At 37.0% G+C, this 17,796-nt stretch overlaps 1 protein-coding gene across 2 annotated transcripts in view; it reads left to right on the top strand.

Moving 5' to 3' along the window:
• XPNPEP1 (X-prolyl aminopeptidase 1) overlaps positions 1–15,286 on the top strand; it is a 49,823-nt gene extending 34,537 nt beyond the window's left edge. For both annotated transcript variants that reach the window (XM_081328185.1, XM_081328184.1), the window contains exons 15-21: positions 4,016–4,087; positions 8,485–8,545; positions 10,498–10,567; positions 11,444–11,617; positions 12,172–12,248; positions 13,213–13,311; positions 14,926–15,286. In XM_081328185.1, the coding sequence (XP_081184311.1) occupies positions 4,016–4,087; positions 8,485–8,545; positions 10,498–10,567; positions 11,444–11,617; positions 12,172–12,248; positions 13,213–13,311; positions 14,926–15,054 (682 nt within the window). In that variant the 3' untranslated portion in view covers positions 15,055–15,286. The remainder of the gene's footprint in view (positions 1–4,015; positions 4,088–8,484; positions 8,546–10,497; positions 10,568–11,443; positions 11,618–12,171; positions 12,249–13,212; positions 13,312–14,925) is intronic.
• Positions 15,287–17,796: the final 2,510 nt, after the last annotated feature.

The raw sequence follows: 17,796 nt of genomic DNA, 5'->3' as shown, positions 1-17,796 counted from the left end.
AGAAGCTGGCTTTAAGATTTGGTTGCTTTATCTTCTAGCTATTTGTGTGTTCAAAATTATTACTGTCAAAATGGAATCCTTGTGATTATTGCCATAGAAGTCCAAAAGGCTTATCCCTGTTGCCAAGGACTGCGTGACTTAGAATTTGGAAAACTGCCCTTTTAAAAGAAGGCTTAAAAATAGTTTCAGTGAACAGCTGAGTCTTGGTCAGAGAGCTTGCTTTAGAAGAGAAACTAAAACAGATTTAGATGATGGTTAAAGATGAAGGAAAAGGAACTACCATGCCTAGGCTGCTTACTCTCTATTTACCTATTTCTTCAAAGTATGCAAATACAATATACTACATGACAGTTCAATCCAAGGAATTAAGTTGTCAATATTTATTTATTTACATGTTTACAGCCTCTCATCTCCCATCTCATCATAGCAATTCTGGGTAGCGAACAACATGTAAAAACACTTCACAAAATAAGAACTACGTAAATAAAAAATATAGAAAATTTAGAATAAGTGCTGAGATAAAAAAACACACCTGATAAACTATGAACATCTCACAGAGTCCAGCTAACCTAAACTCCAGTGCCCGGAAACAGATCCAAATTTTTAAAGCTTTTTGGAAGGCTTGCAAGAGTCATGGCTAATCTAATCTTGGAAGATAAGATGTTCTGAAGGGCAAGTGCTCTGACAGAAGAATCTCACTTTCTGGGCCTCACAACATGATATTCTTCCAAAAGATAAAGAATGCCACAGAATGTCTTTCCTGCCTGATTGAAAGGGATTGGTAGAAAAGATCAGGAGGAGTTACCGTGTGGCTTATACATTTTATAAACAAAAAAACAGCGCACTAATAATCTGGCTTCATGCTGCAAAAGAACTTAAAAATGATAACTACCATCTTTCAACATATTTATTTTTTATTAGCTTATAGTATAAAATACGAAAACACAAAAGCAGGTAGTAGGGAACAACGGGAAGGGGAAGGGAAAAAGACTATGGAATAGGAGGGAAAACAGAAAAAAAAAGGCATTGACCTCCGACTCCCTCTGTTGCAGTAAAATAAGGCATTAGCATCGAACCTCAACTTTTTACTTTTCCATAATAGTATAAACTGGCCCAGGGGTAGGCAACCTTGGCTCTTTTATGACTCGTGGACTTCATCTCCCAGAATTCCTGAGCCAGCCATGCTGAGGGGAAAGAGAGAGGTTTCCAAGCTGAGCCATGCTGACTCAGGAATTCTGGGAGTTGAAGTCCACGAGTCATAAAAGAGCCCAGGTTGCCTATCCCTGAACTAGCCATTTCTATAACAACAAATCAATCTAATCAGTAAAACCCAAAATCAAAGCACAAAGTTCAGAAGCGCCTTCCAAGTAGAGGCAAAAGTACTTGTATGCTTTTCTTTGATCAGAATAGTCAATTTAGCCATCTCTGCTAACTCCATCAACTTTTGTAGCCATTCATCCATGGTGGGAATTGAAACATTTTTTCCCCATTTTTGTGCATAAAGTAATCTTGTTGCTGTCAACATATATAAAATCAGAATTCCATTTGTTTCCCCCAAGTCTTTTTCCATTAGGCCCATAAGTTTCTGGTTTTATCTTCACATTCACTTTAAGAATTTTCTGTATTAGAATATGAATCCTACTCCAATATTTCTTTGCTTTATCGCATGTCCACCATAAGTGATAAAAAGCACCTTCTTTACATTCATTTGAGATATCTTCATACATTCTAGATACCTTATCTGGTGTTAAATACCAATGATACGTTATCTTATAAAAATTTTCTTTTAAATTGTAATTTAGTGTGAATTTTAAGCCTTTCGTCCATATATTCTCCCATTGTTCAAGCATCACATTATACCCCAAGTTCCTAGCCCACTGAATCATACAATGTTTTACATGTTCACTTTCCAAATTCAATTTCAATAACATTTTGTAAACCTTAACAATACTATGATCATCACTATTACATAGTAAAGTTTCCAATTCCAATGATAACTATCATCTTGAGTTGACGCAGAAGCAGTGCAGAAGGTATAATATGGATACATCAAAGTGAGCCCATAGCTGCCCACACCATTGCATTCTGAACCAGTTGAAGCTCCCAGATGTTGTTCAAGGCCAGCCTCATGTGGGCAGCCTTCTGTAATTATATGATGGAATGACTTTGAGGGACAAGGGGAAAAGACACTGCCTAGTACAGTGGTGGTGAATCTATGGCATGCATGTCAGAGGCGGCACTCAGAGCCCTCACTGTGGGCAAACGCACCATCGCCTGAGCCCTGCCTCCCCCTGCAGCCCCCTCCTCACCAGCAGCCCCCCCAGAGGAGAGTTGCCCCTGGGTGCAGCCTATGCAAAGCAGCGCAGCCAAGGACATGGCAGTCGAGCAGCAAGGAGAAGACTCCACCCTGACACCCAGTCGCACGGAGACGATGTTACGGGGTGCAGGTGGAGAGCGTGGTCGCCATGGCGCTGCAGGGCAGTCTGGGCGATCTGCTGTAGCAGGCCGTGGAGGCGGTGGGTGGCCCTGCGGGCAGGTAGAGGGGGGTGGAGCAGGGGGCAGAGTGGTGGCGGGCGGGGGACCGGGTGGATTTTGGGCACTCAGTCTCTAAAAGGTTCACCATCACTGGCCTAGGACCTGAGCAGATAAAAGGGGAGGAGCTCTCAATGGTTAATGGGCAAAGAAACTTTAAAAGTATCTTCCCTAATAAGACTGTTAAAAGTGATGGCAGGAGATTTGAATTTAAAGACTTGTAAGATTCTGTTAATGTAGCCTGGGAATAAAATGTAATTACATCACTTGATTTTATTTCTTATTTGGTTTACCTGGGAGAGCTATAAATTTGACCAGGCCATGATTGACTAACTAGTGCCTCTTAATTCAATTAGTGCAGAAAAAGAAGTGCTAAAACTCTCCTAGCCAAAGTTTCCATGCGTTTCTTTAAGAGCAAGTCAAGGAGGAATCCAAAGTGGAAAATCACCATTTCTAAGGACCCTCAAACACAATGCCACTCAGTCTTGCTACGGATTAAGCTAAAGCCTACAGTTCCCCATTTGCCTCCCCAACCCCAGCTTCCAGACACCAAGACAATACATCCATAACCTCACTTGGTTGCCTATGGTAGAAATGTAAAACTGGGTATCATCAGCATACTTATCATATTTCACCAGGGACATTAGATAATCCCCCAGAAGTTTTATATAGTTTTAAAGTGAAAAAGAGAGACATCTGAACTCTGAGGCACCTCACCTAGAAGGAAGAGATCAAGGAGAATAGGATAGATACACCAGACCCATCTTGTTCCTGCCAAATGTTATCCACAAGAGCAGCAAATGCTGTTTAATCAGCAAGATCTGAAACCTGACTAAAAGGGGTTCCGATAATTTACTTCCTTCAGGGTCCTCTGAAGCTACAGGGCAACCAGTGGTGTGATTCAGCCAGTTCGCACCATTTCAGCAGAATTGGTAGCTAATTTTTTGTTGCCCAGGCCCAGAATGGACTCCCAGAAGTGGCATCCACACAGAGAACTGGTTGTTCACATATTTGAATCCCACCACTGAGGGCGATCATTTTCTCAGCTACCTTTCCCCAAAAGAAAAAGTTGGAAACAAGATGGAAGTTTCCAATATGGTTGAGTTCAATGATGGCTTCTTGAGGAAAGTGCTAACCACTATTTTATTTAACATCAACAGGACAAGTTTCTTCCTCAAGGAAACAGATGCGTACTAGATGATAGTAGCTATTCCACCACCTGTGCCCTGAACTTTTGATTGATGTCAGGTTTATGAGAGAGAACAGTCCCTCCAAGCCATCCAGGTCTTAGTTATACATGAACTTTGTAGATACCTAGACTATTATATGTAACATACCAACCAACTGTGTTAATGCTAAGCATGATACATGCATAGCAAAATTAATCATTTAACTGTATAATTTAAGCAATAACGTTCACAAGCTGCATTCTTGAAACAACGTTGAAACAATAAATTTTGTTGTTGTTGTTATTATTATTTAGGCCTTCTCCTGAAACAAATAGAACTTTGTCCTTGAATGAGATCTATCTCTTGGATTCTGGTGCTCAGTACAAGTAAGTGGGTTATTATTCTTACAGCTTATGCTCCTATTTTAAACCAATAAACCTATTACAACATTAAGTCCCTTTTCTGATCTATATTAAGTAGGTATGAACTCTTTAAATAATCTCAGATTTGTTCTGAAGCAACTTAGTGAAAAAATAATGAGTTCAATTATTGTTATTCTGACAAAGGTGAGGAAAGGTTTTTTTTTAAACTAGTAATTAATTTATTTCATCTTCTATTCCATTATGACTTCTTCTTTGTATGGATGCTGGACTTGAACTCCAATGACTGGGCAGTTAATATTTTAGCAGACTTTTTGTTTTTGATTTATTTTGTTGGAATGCAAATGTTGATGTTTGCCATACTAGAATATTTCTAAAATGATGCAATATCAGAAACCATTTTTTTCCTGAACATATGTTTCCTGTAAATAAAGAATAATAAAATATCACAGTGGGCAAAACATTAGACTAACATTATTTGCTTAAGTTTAGCTTAAGGGATGCTTAAGAGGTAGAGTGAGGCTATAAATGGTAGAGAAACATCTGAGATATTTTAATGAAAGACATAATCAAACTTTGCAGACAATATAAATTTCCATTGAAATTTATGGCAGCCTTTTAATTTAAATTTTGTTTTTATTTTAGCTTTGTTTTCCTTATGATGGATCAAGTTTGAAATAGAAGTAACATCTGCTTAGATATTACAGTTAAAAGGACCCTAGTTCCTAGGATAACATACAGAGATTTTAATGATGTTAGTTTGATGGAGAAATATAAATTTGTTAAAGATTGGTTAAGGATAGAATAGTAATAGCACTTAGACTTATATACCACTTCACAGTGCTTTATGGCTCTCTCTAAGTCAGGGGTGTCAAACTCAATTTCATTGAGGGCCGCATCAGCATTGTGGTTGCCCTCAGGGGGCCGGGTGGGTATGGCCAGGGTGGGCGTGGCCTACTGGGTGGGCTTGGCTAGAGTGTGTATGGCCTACTGGGTGGGCGTGGCCAGCTCTACATCGTTCGCATCAAGGGTGCCTATGGGGCCCTGGGCAGGAGTGGGACAGATCTGAGGGTCTCTGGCAGAAGGAGGGTCTCTGGGCCAGGGCTAAGGCAGTGGGGGCCGTTCCCTCACTGTTTCCAGGATGGCTTCGCGGGCCACATGAAACCACTTTGCGGGCCGGATCCGGCCCCCGGGCCTTGTGTTTGACATGTCTGCTCTAAGTGGTTTAGAGTCAGCATATTTTCCCCAACAATCTGGGTCCTCATTTTATTGATCTTGAAAGGATGGAAGGCTGAGCCAACCTTCAGCTGGTCAGGATCAAACTGCTGGCAGTCAGCAGAATTAGCTTGCAATCCTGCATTTTAACCACTGTGCCACTATGGCTCACGAAGAATGCTTAACATTTGTAGCATTTCAGCATTCAGTGTATTTACCATCAATCTTCTAGTTGTAATCCTGCAAAAAACAATCTTCTTGTTATGGCATATGGGAAACTGAGATGGTAAGAGACCAACATTCCCAAGGCTATCTACTGAGTTCATGGCAGAATGAGAGTTGACCTGAGGATGACTTGAATTGTAGCCTACTATCTTAGAGTATTTTGGAAAGATTTAATAAAGATTTAAACTGTTTTACTCAAGTTTGAAGAAGAATGTTGCAGACCTGACCTGCTCTTCAGGAGCAAATTGTTTCTTCAGAATTTTGGCATTTTTGCTAGCCAACATTCTTAGCAGGCCTTTGAATGGGAGCTGTGTGAATGTTCTTTGATAAGACATACAATGGGATCTTTCTCTTCTCAGACAGTCTAATTATTGGTTCCTTCAGATTTACAAAGAGAAGCAGCCACTTGAGAATAATGAGTTAGCCATCCATAATATTTTCCAAGCTGTAAGGACAGCAGAACTGAACTAGCTGAGGTTGCATAGTTAATGGCAGGACTTTTCAGGTCAAGTCATGACCTGAGTGAGGCAGAGTTCCTGGAACTCTGAATATAACAAACTTGGAAAAAATTCTTACTTCAGTCTAATGTCCATCCATGCTGATGAAGTGCTAAGTGGACTGAATTAACTTAAGGTCACACATTTTTTGCCAAAGTGTGTATAACCTACAAAAGAGCCCTTCCTAACATCTTACTTCCCAAATAGGTTGGTAACAGTCCTTAGAATCCGCACTGAGTTTTACAACTGCTGTTCAGGCCATACAAAATATACCAGATTAGTAAAGGCTTCTGAGGAATCATAAAGATGAAAGGATTGCTTTTACAAGGCTAGTTTCCTAAATAAAGATTAAGGCAAGATTCTATTATTTCTAGGAATAATCCAGCAAGTAGACAAAACAATAGTATTAGCCGAACTTTGAAAATTTCTCCCACTGGATCCAGATGTTCAAGTGTTTGCATCCACTTCTTTTTTACTGTTTGCCAAACATCCAATATATTCTGAAGAAATGTAATATTTGCTTTCTACTTTGTTTGCTACTGGTGATTGTTATACACCTACTTATATCCCCTACTGCTGTAGATTATCAGAATTCTGCTTAGATTCTTCTGGCTTTGTAATCTTATTAAGTCGCATGTAATTATTGAATTTGAACTGATAATTTGGATTAAATTTCCAAATTGAATTTGGTGGAATTCCATCAAACTTTTGAATTTGAGCAGTTGATTTTTGGAATTGAATCAAGTAGAATCAGTAAATGTAATTAAATCAAATCAACACTTTGGATCACAGATAATTCCTACACATTTAGTTTGGGATCTGTGGAAGCAGACGTCCCTACGTTTTTCCCTTTATACTATGTTAACATGATTTGTTTCTTCAGTGTTGATTAGTTCAACACAAGGCAATTTATTGTATAGCTGTTACTTTATGAGTGCCAAATCGTATAACTGGTCTGAAATGCTGCTGTAGTCTTACATAAAGAGACATCCTTGCGTGCGTTGCAGAATTAGGAAGAACTTAAATCATTCAGTACAGCTTCTTGTGTTGAAGCCAAGTCTCTTGCTCCTAAACATTCTGAACAGCTTTGGGCTAACAACAAGAACATGCAGACAGCTTTCCAGACTGAAATGTTCCATAGGCAGAGAGCAGGAAAGATGCCAATGCCAAAAAGGCCAGAGGGCTATGCAATAGATTGGTTAGAATAGAATTTCCTTTCTTTTTTTATTTTGTTCTAGTATACTGATAAGCTAATAAGGAGGTACTTTTGAGCATACCAGTTTAAGGGAGGAGGAAGACAATTTTTTGGAAGTTGTAGTATTACATTTTTAAAATGTGTTTAAAATTAATTTTAAAAGTTTTTTCAGTATCATCTTGTAGCTGAACTATTTGTGGATCGATAGGGCATCTCAGAATTCTGAAGGAACATTGTAGTTCAGGAGTTTGAAGATCATTTGCTAATATGTGTTGAAAATTAATACTGCTGCAGTTATTTTTTCTATTTTGCTATTCCACCCTCTGTGTTTACATTTTAGACCACCTTGAAGGTCTGTTAGGCATATTCCAAGTTATAAATCAAAATAATTCAAGTATATTGACTAGATTTGCATATTACTGTATTTTTCCGTCTATAAGATGCACTCTTCTATAAGATGCTCTTCGTGTCATTAGTGGCAAGCCCACAGGGACTTGATACCTGCACCAGGTGGCATGGCAACGCACACAGGCATGCCCTGGGCTGCGGAGGTTACCATTATTTTTCTGTGTATAAGACAGATTGTTGAAGAGGGTGTGTGCAGGAAAAAATAGTGTCTTATACATGGAAAAATATGGTATGCTAAGCCATAATGTTATTTGTTTGTTTTGGCTTAGTATGTTTCAAACATCCATTCATTGTTGTTTCTAATGACTGTTATAGTTTAGCATGTTGCCTGAACCAGGCTGCATGACTGGTAACAAAGTCCAATTAAAACAAATTGTATTTTGTGAAAGATAGGAACATAGCCATATGAAAAAATAAAAATATTATAAAGTTAATAATAGTAATGCAAAGTAGAAAAATAAGCATGACAGTATCTATTGATTATTTATTTATTCTGCCATTTGGTAGACAATTTCTACATTTTAGTTTCCAAAGGAAGACTGATGCACAGAGTTCCTTTATGAGTAATCTTATTCAAACTCTAAAATGCTGAAGGAGAGCCAGTGGTCTTTCAGTGTCTCTGTGAGATAATTTCATTATATAGCACTATTTCTCAGTAATGAAAAGGCCTCTTATAAGTGATCAGGGCAAGTAGTGACTATTCTTGTGGAATCTTATTCATTCTATAAAACTGTTTGAAAACATCCACAAAATATATTCTTCCTTTACTGTATTATTAGTTATTAGAGTTTGAACCTGGTTTTCAGTCTTATAATATTGGTAACATCTTTTTTAGAAGTTCTTTTTGTTCTTTTTTATTGAAGGGATGGAACTACAGATGTGACAAGGACCATGCATTTTGGTACCCCATCTATGTATGAGAAGGTATTAAAAACTTTTTCCCCTAATTTGCTAGATTGCCTTCATTTAACGTAGGGAACCATTTGAAAATCCAATCTGATAATATGAATTGACCCTTAAATGTTATAGGTAACATAACCAACCTTAGGCATCCAAGGCCATTGACCAACATGGATGCCAGCTTCCATAAGGAAGGAGTGATTCTTTGAAAGATATTTGAGAATGGAAACCATTAAACTAGGGAAACAGCAAACAAGTAACTCAACAGAGTTACGATGGTATCTTATGCACTCCCATGTCCTCCTATAGCTAGCTAGCTAGCTTATATCATGTATCCTCAAAGTATACTGTACATTTTTCCAAATCATATGTACAAGTGCATCCTGTTGCAGCATTTCTGTATTAGCCCAGCTCTGTCTGTATATATAATTGATTGGCTGACTATGTCAGTAGTAGATTCACAGATTCCTAGCTATTGTGTTGCCCAGGTGGTGTGTTTATTATTCGATCTTCTTCAGCACTACTGAAGATAAGCTCTACAACATTTTTATCCATAGGGCATTACAATTTACCTTTTATTTTGATCAGTTTGACATTAATGATCTTGTCAGTGCAATTGGTCCATGATTTGTTTTGAAGTTAACTCAAATCTTTGGACAAATAACTGAAGATGAAGAGAAAAGAAAGAAAATGAAGAGAAAATTCTATTTTTTCCAACAATGTAGCTACAGTTTGGTGTTGGGGAAAAATGATGTTCTAAAAACAAAATCAGCATACATCAATTTGTTTCCAGTTTTTTCTACTTTCCAGTAGATATTAAGCTAATTATTTTTGCACCTACTTTGAAGAAATGCAGCAAGTTAGATAGGGCTTCATTTTTATAATTTATTGAATCCTATTTTTTTATTTTTGTTAACACATTCAGTGCTATTCTTTTGGTCCAAGCAACATTATATAAATCAAGAAAAAGTATGTAGTCAGAAAAGAAAATTGAAGGAAGGTAACAAAAAATACATCTAAAACTAGTTTATACACACTTAATTTATTATATCTCTGTATCTTTTTAGCTATTGCAAATCATCCTTGCTTTCTCAGCATCCATATAGCACCTTATTTATTTATTTATTTATTTATTTGCATTTGTATACCGCCCTTTCCCTGAGGACTCAGGGCGGTTTACAGGGAATTAAAAATCAAAACATACAAAAGTTAAAACCAATTAAAAAGCATTAAATTCACCCTGTACATTAAAACCCCAGTTAAAATTTTCTCCTCAGCCTGGGCCCGAGAGCTCAAAGAGCCAGGTCTTCAGGCCCCGGCGGAATGATCGGAGGTCGGGAGCAGTACTCAGCTCTACCGGCAGCTGGTTCCAGAGGGCAGGCGCTCCCACTGAGAAGGCCCTATCCCTGGGTGTCACCCGCCGGCAAACGTCTCATTTCTCTTTTTGAGGAACTCATCAACTCCAACTAATCATGACTGCCTTGGTTTCCCCCCTTCCTCTCAACCCATTCATTCTTTGCAATTTGTACCTCATTCATCCTCTCTGCATCCTCAAATCATTTCAAGGTACTTTGGCTTTAGTCACCCACTTCACAAACCAATGCATCATTGCCATATCTCTAAAATCAAGACGTATATGCAGTGTACTTGCATAACTTAATAATTTTATTCTGGTCAATGACAGAAATTCTTAATACAAATATATAGCAGAGCCAAGGAGAACATTTTTTTGGAAAGTCCATGTAAGGACTGATTGTATAAAAGCTGGATCTTTTAGTCCACAACCTCCATCCCTATTAGTCTTAGAGAGATTTGTGGATTGTACTGTTGTTTTGATGTTTGTTATACATCAAAAATATCTGCAACTTCAAATATATTGACAGGTATCAGCCCAGAAAAGTTTATAAAATGGGCTGGGCCACAAATAGACATTTGTTTTAATTTGATTTATTTACTGTTTTTTCTTTCTTTTGCAGGAGTGTTTTACCTACGTACTGAAGGGCCACATAGCAGTCAGTGCGGCCATATTTCCTAATGGAACCAAAGGTTGAGGTTTTTTAAAATTATTTTTCAGTATCTTCTGTTAAAGTGATCAGCAGCAGCTGTGGTGATGTCATTTTCATTATTTAGTTGGAATTGAAAGAAGGTATTCAGGGCATTCAGTCCAAGAGATTGGAAGTGTACATATGTCAATAGATTTTAATTCGTTTCCTGAGTAGCTTTGAGTGACTCAGCTCTCAATGATTCACTTGGTGACTTTGGTCTCCTATTGTGTCTCATGGTGCATTCACTCATTGTATTAAGCCATTAACAATATTTTTCCTAGGCCAGAATTGATTAACTGCATTAAAATATGAATTAGGGTTTATAAACAGTAACATCTCACCAGACTGTTACAGAAGCTTTTAGCTGGTGTGTATATTGGGTGTTGTACTTTTAGTATGTTATCGTTGAAATTTTAATAAAGTAAACTCTTGTCTTTGTTATTTTGTACCAATGTGCAATTCCTATTGCAGGATTGGAACTTCCAAGAATTCCACAATATTTAGTTTCTCCTCTGGATCATGCAATTCTGGCAAGTTTTCCAAATTTAATTCTTTAAACTAGAAATCATTTGTGATGCTAGGCGTGGTACATGGCCATCTTTCATCTCTGATACTAAATTCAGAGTATCACAAATTCTGTTCAGATAATTAATATAGAGAAAAATCACCAGATCATCACCAATTACTTTAGAGAATTAATTTAGGGAAAAATCAGTAGACATAATGGCCAGATCAACAGGTGCCAGAGGAGAAAAAATGTTCCCCAAACCATTTCCTATTACAATCTTCTTGATTATAGAGTAAAAATATAACTAGAAAAAAGGATAGCTTGGAGTTGTTATATTTGTATCTTGGTAACTTTTGCCTTCATATGTAGGTCATCTCCTGGATTCCTTTGCTCGCTCTGCATTGTGGGATCAAGGCTTAGATTACTTGCATGGTACAGGTCATGGAGTTGGTGCTTTCCTCAATGTACATGAAGGTCCATGCGGCATTAGCTACAAAACATTTGCAGATGAACCTCTGGAAGCTGGAATGATTGTTTCTGATGGTAACGTATCCCTGTTGATTGTTATATGAAAATACGTACAGACTCTTTTGGGCAAATGTGTTCTGCTCCTTTTTTTAACTTTTGGAATATATGTATAAGAATGTTTAACCCTTACATACTTTTTGGTTCCACATATTTTATAGGGAAGGAAAAGAATGCAGTGGTATTTTTTCAAAAATACCAAAAACATGAATAATGCAATTATATTATTTTTTATTTCAAATATTCAGACTTTTTGTATGCACTTTATCACAATAATCAGTAAAATAGTTTGTAAAGTCAATTATTCAGTTTCTGACAAGAGTTCTCAAAGATGTTTTCTTAGATTAGGTCACATGTTTATCCCTGGAATGATTTGTCTACCCATCTTGTATGCACTGAGGCCTGACGTGATCCTGTATTTATTAAACTTAACTTTTTTTAATCAACTATATGAAATTTGAAGAGCTATTGGCCAATAAATACTTGAATATTTCTTATTCATGAGAGTTTTGCTCTTATTTGTGAGAGTTTTATTCTAAAGGGTTTTTTCCCCCTTAATTGTGTCTCTATAGAACCTGGTTATTATGAAGATGGCTCTTTTGGGATCCGAATTGAAAATGTTGTCATTGTTGTTCCGGCTAAAACAAAGGTAATTGATCCTTCAGCATCTCCAGGACATGATTTTAATGTGCAATGCCTCCCTGATGGTCTATTTAGAAGTTTAATCACAATAAATAAGCCTTTTACTGCAGGGTTCCCCAATCCCCAGTCGGTGGACTGCCACTGGTCCACAGCATGCCAGAAACCGGTCTGTGCAAACAAGCAAAACCCCATTCACAGGATGCAGGCCACACACAAAACCATGCCCACTCCAGTCTTCAGAAAAAAAAACTCACTCCACAGAACCAGTCCCTAGTGTCCAAAAGGTTGGGGGCTGCTGCTTTAATGTAACAGTATACTTAGTTCCCAGCACATGGCTCAGAAGACAACATGATTTGGGAATGTACTCTACTTTTCATGTGTTCTTCCCTCTGGGATGCACAGCACGAAGGCTTTGGATACCAACTGCATTTGAACATCTCCTTTGATGCCTGTTAAGTTTGATTCTTTTTATTTAAGAAAATTAGTGGGAAATTGGAAGCCATTACACAGAAGGTAATATGGTGGCTAACTATTATAGTTCCATGCATTAAGAACATGCAAAGTAAGCTGAGCTGAGATTGAAGCAGGTCATAAAAAACAATATCAAAACTGATTCTGAAGCTGGCATGATAACCATTTTGTCAGAGCACTCTAACATGACCCTGTATGCTCACTAATTCACAGAGTTTGACTATTCAACTTACCTATTTGCTGACAAAACCCATACATTTTACATTTGATCAGAACAGAAATATTAATTTCACTATGCCTACATACTTTCATACTAGATTCCTTGGTGGGATTTTTTTAACAAGTGGGAAACTTTATTAATGTTTGTTTTAAAGTGTATTCTTTAGAAAAGGGCAAGACAGTCTGGCAATTACCCATACATATATATCTGCTCCTCTTGATGTGAAGTTTTCAGGGAAAAAACCCCCTCCTATAACCAAGTAGCCTTTTCTTCTTCACAGTATAACTTCAGCAACAGAGGGAGTTTGACTTTTGAACCCTTGACCCTGGTCCCAATCCAAACTAAAATGATACTTGTTCATCTACTGACTCAAAAAGAGGTAAGAGAAGTAATAAATTGCAGTGTGGTTTATTTGGAAGCTTTTATTCTGAACTTTGAAATCAAGCCAAAATGACCATATTTATCTCTTGTTTACAACCAAACTGATCTTAGTCATTTCTGTTATAAAATGAAGATGAAATCAATAACATCAGGTGGTTGGATAGGAAAATTTCCTAATTCACCAAGAGTTCAGGAGTACAGTGTATTACATTTAATATAAAGGAAGACAGGCCTGACTTTAAGATGACCAATTCAAAGAAGATTAGATAAGAACTCCATTATCTATTCTGAGTGAAATTAAGGGGGTTTAAAACATGTGCACGCACACACAGACACACACCTTATGTTACTGAAACCACATCACACATTGGTATTTACCCTGCTTTTCTATGCTGCAAGCACCCAAAACAAACAAAAGATATACAAAGTTTAAAACAAAGATTAAAATTATTTATTAAATTTATTTGCAAGTTATATGAGGTATTTTTTAGCTACTGAGGTTATTGTATAGTAGTGGTTTCGAGATACTTTATCCAAACTCAGGTTCAAGTTATAAAAGTTACCAAACATAATTTAGCTATCATGCAATATATACACTTGCTGAACTACCAAGGAGGAGCTAGACAACTGTAATGATGCTGTTAATACCTACTAAAGGCTGGGAAAAACTTGGAGATCTTAATGAGAAACTGCAGAGTCATCTTTGGGGAGGGGCTTATGCAATGTGAGTAGATTTATGTATGAATAACAGCCACAGAAAGTTTGCCAATAGTACTGAAACTTTAGCAAGCTATGAATTGTAATGTAGTAGAAAAGAATGCAATTCCTAACTAGAGCTAACAATATTATTATGTGCTCCACTTATATCTTACTATAATGACCTGGATTTCCTAAGCATGTAATCAGGACATAGGTTAAAGAGAAATATTATAAACTTCCTGCAGAAGTATAGAAACCTTTAATAATGAAATATACTGTATCTTGATCCCTCTCCCTAAAAGCCTATTATTACTACTACTACTGGGAGCATTAGGCATCCAGTGAACAAAACAACAGCAAATTACGCAATGCTTTTAATGGATAAGAACAGAATTTTTTGAAAGAAAGGCTAGGTACCGTAATTAGGAGCCTGAACAATTCCTATTTATTCATAGTAAACCTTGGCAAGTTTAAAACTCAAACTCAAAATAAAATAAGTCAGTCTTCTATACATAGTATGTAAATTATGCATCTAATTTATGGGATCAGATAAAATCTTTGTTACTATCATAGACTATCGGAAATGGAATCAACAAATGTGTACATACATCTCTAGACAAATAGATGACAAAATCGCGTGACATGCAATAAATGAAGACTCACATTTCTGTCAGATTTCTTAACATTATATCCTGCCCCACAATTCTCTGTGTAGTGGTGCCTGTGTCAAACAAGATTGTCTCCTAGATCTATTTGGCTCCTCCCCCCTCTGCAGTTGTTTAGAAGGACTGTGAAGAACCATTTTTTTCACCCAAACCTGTGATGAAGGAGAAGTGAAATCCCTTCCCTTCATTGTGTTTGCCATTTTTAAATCTTTTTTCAAGACAGTTTTTTTCTTTTTCCTTCCTTTTAGTGTGACTGGCTGAATGACTACCACAGAAAATGCAGAGAAGTGATTGGGGCAGAACTTGAACAACAAGGAAGACATGAGGCCCTTCAGTGGCTCATTAGAGAAACAGAGCCAATCTCTAAAATACACTAATAGAGTATTTCTATTTTTGGATGTAATTCCTTTTTAAAAATCCATGTTCAGGACTGCTTTCGCTTTACAATAACGATTTGGGGGAGGCATGAATTTTTTAAAAGAATAATAAATCAAGAGAAATAGAAGAAGATCAAAGGGCAAGATAGAGGGTGAAAGGATTTATTCCCCTGTGATGTTCTTTCTGTTTTTTCTTTTGATAATGAACAAAATTAAATTCAGAGCTGTGAAATCTGTGTCTTAAACAATGATATGGGTTAGTGGGAAAGAACTCAGGGCTGTGAAACTAATCTCTGGATCAGATTGCTCAATTTGCTTATATAAACAATGAAAGTAAGAAAATCTGCCATAAGGTAAGTTGGCTCTTGGTGGCAATTTTCTCAAATGTTAAGGAGGAATGGTATTGCATCAAAGGCAAACATATCTGCTAAAATTAGTGCCTGCATAGGTTTCCTGAAAAATAGAATTTCTCATAATTATTCCTGAAAGATTTTAGCATCTGGCTTTGCTGCATCTCACATTTCAGAAAGGCAACTAGTTATTGCATTTTTATCCTTCAATAAAGGAAGTGCCAAACAATACATTGCATTTTTGAAGCATTCATCACAGATCATATACCATTCAGTGCATGCAGGCTGTATCCTTATGCCTGTCTTCTCTGGACAGTCCATTGCATTCAGTTTTTTTTTTATTCCAAAACATGACTGCAACCTCAGCAGAATATGTCTTGATAGCCTCATGCCATCTCAACTAACTTAGCAATTTATTTTCAATAAATAATAAATGGGGCAATCTGCAACTGAGTAATACCAAGGAATGGGATGTAATTTTTTCTTTTTTCTTAGTACATTAAAAATTCTGAAACTTTTGGACAGAGATAATAGCCACCTTGCTGAAGCATGCAATATAACACAACCAAATTTTCTCATGACTATATATTTGGTTTCTAAATGTGTGTAATAAGTAAACATAGTATCAGCAAATGTAAGGATCTTTTGAATGTTTGAACAAATTCTTTCTGGGCTTTATTTTTTAGTCTGCAAGAGCTCCAAGGACCTTCAGGTGTTGACACCTTATTGAAAAGTTTAGTCCAACATTTTTGTGATAACTTTGGGAGTCAATAGAATGTCAAATCTCTTTGATTAAATTAGATGATACTTTTCTTCAGGTGTTTCAAAGCATGAGAAAGGAGCTGGGCAAAACTTAGTGCATGTTCTTTTGCGGCTACTCTGTATGCAACTCTGCGCTAAGAGCATCCTGGATCTGCAGAAATAGTTCCTGAGAGAGAACTCAGAACTCTTTTGGCTATACTGGAAATGATGAGAGTTATCACATTTTATGTGTTCCAGATTGGGGAAGGGTCACTAGTACAATTTGTGCATGTTTTAAAGCACACTTTTCTGTGGAGGACTGTGTTAACATTCATGTGTATCAATTAATTAAAAACACAAATTCTAAATAGTTCAAGTTTGTTAATGTGATGACTTAGGGGATGACTTAGAGGATGCCAGCATGAGGTATTTGAAATTTAACAGACATATAAGAGACTATTGTAAGAAGTATTTCTATGTAGGTTACTAGAATCAGTTTCAACTCATAGCAAAAATTTCCTAACAAGTAGTGGTACTAATTATTAGAAATGATAAATCCCCCTTCACTAGGTCTTTACTAGGTTCCGTTCACTAACCAGCCATCTGTCAGGGATTCCTTACTGAGGAAGGCATAATTTGAATTCCTTTACTGAGCAGTGGTTTGACTTCACTGGCTAAAATTATCTTTCCTGATCTGATTCCAATACCTATGCATTCAAAGCAAAGCACGAATTGCTGTGTAGTGAGATGAGTGGCAAACAAATTTAATGAATGAATAAAGTAAATAAATAAATAAAATAAATAAATGAGGTAAACAAACACCAATATAAATTTGAAAGCTCACAACCTTTTCATTAAAGAGTTTGTATCCCTATATATCTTTAATGTATCAGAAATATATACTATTGTAAAAAGGCATGGTGAAAAATATGACACACATTAACAATAGAAAAGCACCATTAAAGGGAAAGTTCATTTATTTCTCATGCTGCTTTCCTACTCTTCTCAAAAGAATTGTTGGGGAAAATTCTTCCACATTTTCTTCACTGCTCCTCTGAAAGAGTCAAGCCGTAAAAGCACATGACTAACGAAGCTCTGAAAGATCTTCACAGCTTGATGCACTAATCACCAGGCATTTTGTGAAGTTGGCAGTAATTACTTCAAAAAAATCATTTTGCATCACTGAAGCAATGCGACCAGTAAGCATGGAGGGAGTGCAGTTTGTTGAATGTGTTGTTGAACTATTTTACCTCAACTGACAGCCTGATGTATTCTTGATGGGCCAAATAGTCTTTTTGCATGTAGTCTTGAGTATCTACACAAGCTTCTTCAAATGCTTTCACTATTTTTTTTATTGAAAAGTTTTACAATACATTTTTGAATACAAAACCCCCCCTCCCCCTCCCCTCTCCCCAACCCCTCCCTCCCCTCCCCTCCCCCCTCCCCGACTTCCCAGAGCTGAATACAGGGTATAAAAAATACAAACAAACATAATCTAAAATATGCTAACAACAATAAAACATTAAATTCTATCGCAATGCGACCAGTAAGCATGGAGGGAGTGCAGTTTGTTGAATGTGTTGTTGAACTATTTTACCTCAACTGACAGCCTGATGTATTCTTGATGGGCCAAATAGTCTTTTTGCATGTA

Source organism: Vipera berus (genome assembly GCF_964194415.1).
Source record: "Vipera berus genome assembly, chromosome: 5".
In the NCBI taxonomy this organism is placed as follows: domain Eukaryota; kingdom Metazoa; phylum Chordata; class Lepidosauria; order Squamata; family Viperidae; genus Vipera; species Vipera berus.
The sequence above is the reverse complement of the archived record's forward strand: the minus strand, read 5'-3'. Positions and strand labels throughout refer to the sequence as shown.